Here is a 7,399-nt window from a genome sequence, read left to right as displayed (position 1 = left end):
ACATTCACTAAACTCACTTTGTGACCTATACATGGGCCATGACCTGAAGTTTAAAATAAGCAATGCTTTTAGTTAAACAGTTAAGTCCGTTTGTGCGGGGACAGGGAGGAGGGTTGGCTGGTGACCATCAGAGGACATGGGAATGTTTGCTCCACAGGGTGGAGCAATAGAGCTGGAAAACTGAGACAGCTTTCTATGGGAGAGAGCAAGTGTTCCCATTACTTCTCTGACACACAGGCACATGCGCACACATTCTGTCAGACGGTGCCTCCTTCCTCTTGTGTCTGAACAGCATCACAGGTTAGCTGTAAATAAATCATTTCCTCCACTCTGTGCAAAAAAGGAAGCCACAGGTCTTTTTCTGTCAGTTTGCTGGGGTTTTTTTTTGTAAGAAGTCCTATCTCCTTGAATAAAATGGAGGCCCTTCCCTGCAGACAGTAATATACATCACTGATCTGGGACCTATGGGATACAAGACACCACATCGTTGCCACCTTTGGCTTATTGTCACTATGATTCACTATGGGTCCGAAACACATGGACAAGTGAGGTGAGTTCCAGGTCCTGTCAGTGCCCTGCGGGTCGAGCAGGTTTCTATCTTTTCCCAGAACCTTCAACATGGCCGCCTTCATGTCTTTGTTTCTCAGAGAGTAGATGAAAGGGTTTAGCGTGGGGGTCACCAGGCAGTAGAACAGAGTTAGAAACTTGCCCTGGTCCTGGCTTGCCAAATTGCCAGGCTGCATGTACATGTAGATGATGCTACTGTAGAAAAGAGACACCACCGCCATGTGTGACGAGCAGGTGTTGAAGGCCTTGCGCCGACTAGCTGTAGACTTGATCCTCAGGACGGCGGCAGCAATGTAGCCGTAGGAGACCAGGATCATAATGAGAGGCACAAGAACAATAGGGATGGCCAGGATGAAAATTAGGCCTTCTATCCAGCTTGTGTCCACACAGGAGATGTGGATGATAGCCGGCATCTCGCACACAAAGTGGTTGATACGGCGATGACCACACCGCCCCAGAGACATGGTCAGTGGGGACATCAGTGTCGAGCTGGCTGTGCCACCGAGCCAGGCAAAGGCTGCCAGCTTCAGGCACAGCTGTGGGTGCATGATGGTCAGGTAATGCAGTGGCTTGCAGACAGCTACAAAGCGGTCGTAGGCCATAACTGACAGGAGAATGCACTCGATGCCCCCCACGGACAGGAAGGCAAAGAGCTGAACAGCACATCCTACGAAGCTGATGGTCTTCCGTGGGCCCCAGAGGTTAATCTGGAACTGGGGGATGCTACTGGTGCTGTAACAGAGGTCAAGAAGGGACAGGTTGCTGAGGAAGAAGTACATGGGTGTGTGTAGCCGGAGGTCCATGAGGGAGAGGAAGATGATGGCTGAGTTGCCTGTGACAGCTAGAAAATAAAAGACCGTACAGACAACAAAGAGGACCATCTCCAGCCGGGGCTGGTCAGAGAAGCCCAGGAGAATAAACTCCCCAGAGCTCTCATTGTTCTTCTCCATCAGCTGTGACCTGTTCAGAAAGCATGACACACAAGCATTAGGAAAAAGCCAAGATGATCTGGACACAAACGGTCCCCCAGCAGGGACGTATTTCACCACATCATCAATATTTTAACTGTAGCGACTTGTTTAATGCTTGCCTGTCAGGTGAGGTACCAGGAGAAGATATTTGTCTACCATGGAAGGAAGCTCAAACTATCCCCCAAAGAGCACTCTAATCCATTTAATTAAGGTAAACGGATAAATGTTCAAATCTTTTTTTTTTAGTTTAAAAATGGAGCACCTATTGATATTTTTAGAAATAAAGTAACATTTTAAAAAGTCACTTTCCCAGAGTCTTCTAACATTGCAGTGATTTTCAAAAACTTGATACAATCACCTTTTCATTTTTGTGAAATTGTTTCAAGAAGTTTGCTTGGATCTCCCATTTCCTCACCCCATGTCCATGTTTCAGTCATCAAAGATCAGTTGCATAAAAACCTAGGCTATTGTTCTTATGATCTTGTGCCACGAGTTACAGGTGGAAAGGGAATGAGGCACACGTTGGCATTCAAGTTACTCACAGTGACTAACTATGCTTCCAGGAAACTAAGAGCCCATGGTCCTAAATGTTCTGACTTCTGAAAAGCTAAAGATTTGGTCTCACCTTGTGACCTAGTGATTCAAGTGACATTGCCTAAGAGACCCAAAGTAGCTTTCATTGTGTGGAGTTTTTCTGAAAATTATGGCACACAGGAAGGAAAAAAAAAAAAGAGCAAAATGTCTCACAAATATGAGACATGTTGATTTTCAAGCTTCCTGAAGCCCCAGCGTTCTAAGATGCTGGTCTGCAAGGAGGAATTCACCTGTCAGGAGGATGCTTAGGAATACCCAAGCCCTGTTTGCTGCAAAGACCTCTCCTCAGAATGACCTGCATCTCTGAGAGATGCATGAAGAGACCGAGTCCAGGATTGAGATGTTGCAGCCAGGTGAGGCCCTCAGATGAAAGGGGAGTCAGGGCATTTTTCCCAAGAGAAGAAAAATGATTGCTAAAGGCTGAAATCTTCCCGCACATGGTTCTCTGTGCTTGGCCTTTCTCTTAAGAAAAGTCGCAGCCATGTTCTTGGGCAACAGAAGCTGGCAGCTGTCCTCCCTCATACCCCGCATGCCACAAGTCAACAGCCTGTTACTTGTCTCATGGCTACACTTTAAACCACGCTTTGCTTCCAGTTTAAAAAAGGGAATCCAGTAATACAATGAATGAAAAATAGAAGAAGTAGAAAATAAATATCACATGCTCCAAGATACAAAAAGACAATGGCAAAGGGTGAGTTCCCTTGACCACATTCTTTAATTGAAGGCTAGAGGTTATTTTCTTGTCCAAAGAAATACCTTGATTCATGGTTATCTGGTGAAATCCCAACCGCAAAATCATTGAAAACAGATCTTCCTAACAATTCACAAGTTGTCTGATACAGACTCTCGGAATGCTTGAAGTATAAACAAACTAATGGGCTTAATTCATTGCCAGTAGCAAACCCAAATATTCTAATAATGTTTGTAGCAGTATATACTATAAGCTGAGAGGTGTACAATCATAAGTGTTCAGGAAAAGCTGGGGACATTTTTATGGCCCATTCCACACTGCTGCACAAAATACGGGAGAAGGGATGATCTGTAACAAACAGAAATGTGTTTGATTTACACTTATCTCCAGTTTGGGAAGCTCGGGGTCATGGGGATACATTTGGTGAGTGCCTTTTCGTTTTACCATTCCATAGTAGAAAGACAGAAGAGAGAGAGGTCAGGGTCATTGTTTTATTTGGAACTCACCTATGTGATAACTTACCCAGTCCTGTGGTTATAGCAGCATTCACTCTGGAAGAGACTTTGAGACCCAACACCTTTAACAGAACCTGCTCCCACTCAACACTGCTGCCCAGGGGAGTCAGGGTGCAACACATGAACTTTGGAGGAGCATAGTTAAACCATAGCAGTAGCTTTGTGGATGGCAAAATCAAAGAGGGTTGTCCGAAGAGAAAAACAAAAACAAAAATGATTCTCTGCTGATTGGAAACTGTAACATAGTTACACAGCAGATATCTGGGGACTAAACACAAGAACGGTCAAACCTTGGCTTGGTGTTTACTCTCACTTACCAGGTAAAATGCAAAAGTAAGGAGAAAGAGAAACATTGTTTTTCTTTGAAAGCCTGTCCTGGAAGTAAGTGTTCAGCTATTTAGGACATGGTGAACACATTGTGTTTACTGAACCGGGCAACCTACCCCAGTACAGAAACTGTCACCCCACACTTACTCCCTAGAAAGGGGGTGACAAAGACTCCCTGTTCCCACCCAAGCATTTCTTCCCCATAGTGAATGGAGGAGACTTTTAAAGGGTTCAGGCTCATTAGGAAGTCAGGCAGCTCCTAGAGAGTTCTTCCTAAGATAAGTTATTTATAATACTGAATTCCCTGCGTTCCCCCCGCCCCCATTCCCAGGAGTTGGAAGGAATAACTTGGAGAAACAACTCTCAGGAGATTTTTCTTGTACTGGGTATAGGGAAAGGCAATTAGTCTGAACAGTGAGTTCATTTAAGATGCATCTCTTAAAATGGACCTAATTCAGAAATGAACCAAATTCAGAAATGAGAGGAGAAATAATGTCTCCTAAGAGTACTAATTGTTTGTCTCTAATGGATTGGCTGGCCACTCTTCTCTTCTCTTCTCTTCTCTTCTCTTCTCTTCTCTTCTCTTCTCTTCTCTTCTCTTCTCTTCCTTCCTCTCTCTTTCTCTCTCTCTCTTTCTTTTTCTTGTTTTTCTTTGAGTTGCAAGGTCATGGGATTTAGTTTGTCCTGTCCTTAAAAATACTACATTTTCAAATTACAAATTGTTTTACATAACAAGCTTTAATTTCAACTCTATTCTCCTCAACCTGAGATTTGAAAAAAATCATGGGGCAGAAATGTTTTTGAAGATTCTTACCTATGTCGCTCACACATGGGCAACAGGTCGAGAGAGGATTGACAGAATAAAGAAATTGGCTGGGCAGTGGTGGTGCACGCCTTTAATCCCAGCACTTGGGAGGCAGAGGCAGGCAGATTTCTGAGTTTGAGGCCAGCCTGGTCTACAGAGTGAGTTCCAGGACAGCCAGGGCTACACAGAGAAACCCTGTCTTGAAAAACAAAACAAAACAAAACAAAACAAAACAAAACATAAAAACAACCAACCATACAAACAAAAAGAATAAAGAAATTGCATTCTGCAAACTCATCTGTGTTGCTGAAATGATCCAGAAAATGTGTGCATAGATAGAGCAAAACAGTGGGGTGAGAGGGGCATATACACAGCCCTTTGGAGTTCGGGGAACTAAAGTTTCCTCGACTATTTCCACTTAACATAAAACAAAAGCCTCCAATGACTCACCCACATTTTGTTATTTCAAAAAGAGTCTTAATTAGCATACAAAGTATCAGGTTCCATGACATGGATTCACACACACTTTGTTTTAGTTGTTCTTCCCCCCTCCCTGCCCCCTTCTTTAGTTCTACTCAAGAACAAGCTTCCCTTTCATGTTGTATGTTTTCTATATCCTTTCCACCCCTTCCTTAAAACTTCTATGTCACCTCTCATGCACCCTCATGTTTTCATGACCTGAGTCAAAGCACATATAATAATTGGAAGTTGGGACACATATGAGAGAGAGAGAACACACATTATTATTGTGTGGGGGTTATGGGTGTTGTTAACGTTCCCCAGCAGTCTGAATAACACCTGAAAAAAACATAAGCTAGCCAACCAGGAGGAAGTTTCCTAGTCAGTACCAACTTTTAACTGGATCTGGAAGAAAGCAGTAAAAATTGACAAGACAGAGTCATTAAATAGAAAACATAGAGCTGTTTCTAGGGGAAAAAAGTGTTAATTAGGAAATAATGTAAATAAACTTTAAAATAATCTGACCTGCACAGACACACACTAAAGTATTTGTACAACTGTATTAGTTTGTTTTAATTGAAAAATATTTGTTAAGCATGTTTCTGGGGTGTATTACAATGCCATGAATACACAGAATACACAGAAAAAAGAGAACCAGAACATTATATTGTGAAAACACCACTGGCAAAAACTGTTAACAAGAGAAAAAAAAACCTTAGTTATTTCCATTTAATTTTTGGACTACATTAATTATATTTAATAAGATAATACTTTGATATTTAAAGAAAAAATCTCATCCTGAAGTCTTTTTTTTTTTTCACTTAAGAAGATGACAGAGACACAGTTCAAATAAATTTAAGGATGGGGTAGAAGAAAATCCACAGAAACAATAGAAAGTCTGCAAACGTATAGAAATGGAACAACTCACGACTGAATGAGAAATGAGTCAAGACAGAAACCAAAAGGAAATGAAAACCTTTTAAGAATTAAATGAAAATAAAAACACAGCCTACCCAAATCTATGGGATACAGTGAAGGCCATGTTTGTTGTCTCATTTTTTTTGTGTGTCCACTACATTGTGTGCAATATGATTAGTGTCTTACTGTGATTAAAATAGGCCTGTGGGTGCCCTGAAGTTGTGGATAGTTGATAAAGATAAGGAAAACGCAGAGTAAAGGCATTCCAGAGTGACAGCTACCAATAAAGGAAGGTCATTGTGCTGCATGGATATCTTATCTTATTGATATCATTGTGTTGCACTGATATCGTATTGATTTCATTGTGTTGCATAGATATCTAAATCTTGTCTTTGCCTACTCAGGTTAGGCATCCTAAATCTGAAAATCCAGAATCTAAATTTCCAAAGTCCAAAGCTTTTTTTTTTTTTTTTTTTTTTTTTGGTTTTTCGAGGCAGGGTTTCTCTGTGTAACCCTGGCTGTCCTGGAACTCACTCTGTAGACCCCTCTGCCTCTGCCTCTGTCTCCTGAGTGCTGGGATTAAAGGCGTGCGCCACCACGCCCGGCAGTCCAAAACTTTTTGAGCAATATATATATGTGTATGTATATATATATATATATATATATGTGTGTGTGTGTGTGTGTGTGTGTGTGTGTGTGTGTATCATTTAAATTTCATAAATATATACATATATTTATGAAATTTAAATGAATTTTATTTTAGTTTAGGGGCTCTTTCCCCAAGTTATTTCAGGCTAGCCTGGAATTCACCGAGCTCTGTCTGCCCCTGCCTCCCTAGTCCTGGAATTTCAGGTGTAAACCATCACATCTGATTTGTATTTATCATCTTTGAGTTTTGTTTTGTTTTAGATTAAGTACTATCAGTACCACTACTTGCTTGGAGATAGTAACTTTGAGATGTACAATATAAATATATACAATATTTAGATTTTAGTTATCCACATTTTTATTGATCAGAAAAACAATATTGCATATAGTTTGTAAAAGGGGGCTTCAGGGCCCCCAATGGAGGAGCTAGAGAAAGTACCCAAGGAGCTAAAGGGATCTGCAACCCTATAGGTAGAACAACATTATGAACTAACCAGTACCCCGGAGCTCTTGACTCTAGCTGCATATGTATCAAAAGATGGCCTAGTCGGCCATCACTGGAAAGAGAGGCCCATTGGACTTGCAAACTTTATATGCCCCAGTACAGGGGAACGCCAGGGCCAAAAAGTGGGAGTGGGTGGGTAGGGGAGTGGGTGGGAGGGTATGGGGGACTTTTGGGATAGCATTGGAAATGTAAATGAGGAAAATACCTAATAAAAAGTATTAAAAAGGGGGGGGGACTTCAGTGTCTAATTTTACATATGAAGACACTAATTTCCAATAATACTGACTGGCTTAAGGTCAAATGGCTAGTGGCTGATGGTTGTCCAAAGTAGAACCAGTTCCCAGAATATCTTTCTTTTTGTTTGTTTGCCTGTTTGTTTGTTTTTCAAGACAGGATTTC

The 7,399-nt window shown here is 41.6% G+C and overlaps 1 protein-coding gene across 1 annotated transcript; it reads right to left on the bottom strand.

Annotated features, from left to right (window-relative positions):
• Nucleotides 1-257: 257 nt before the first annotated feature.
• On the bottom strand, nt 258-1,517 carry Olfr225 (olfactory receptor 225). Its single transcript, NM_001011740.2, has one exon. The coding sequence runs from the start codon at nt 1,515-1,517 to the stop codon at nt 258-260; it is 1,260 nt and encodes a 419-aa protein (NP_001011740.2).
• Between the last annotated feature and the right edge of the window lie 5,882 nt (nt 1,518-7,399).

The sequence above is a fragment of the Mus musculus genome, chromosome 11 (genome assembly GCF_000001635.26).
Source record: "Mus musculus strain C57BL/6J chromosome 11, GRCm38.p6 C57BL/6J".
Lineage (NCBI taxonomy): Eukaryota > Metazoa > Chordata > Mammalia > Rodentia > Muridae > Mus > Mus musculus.
The sequence above is the reverse complement of the archived record's forward strand: the minus strand, read 5'-3'. Positions and strand labels throughout refer to the sequence as shown.

Bases quoted from the DNA above. Each gene is read 5' to 3' on its own strand.
- Olfr225 (NM_001011740.2), bottom strand. From the start codon at position 1,517: ATGGAGAAGAACAATGAGAGCTCTGGGGAGTTTATTCTCCTGGGCTTC.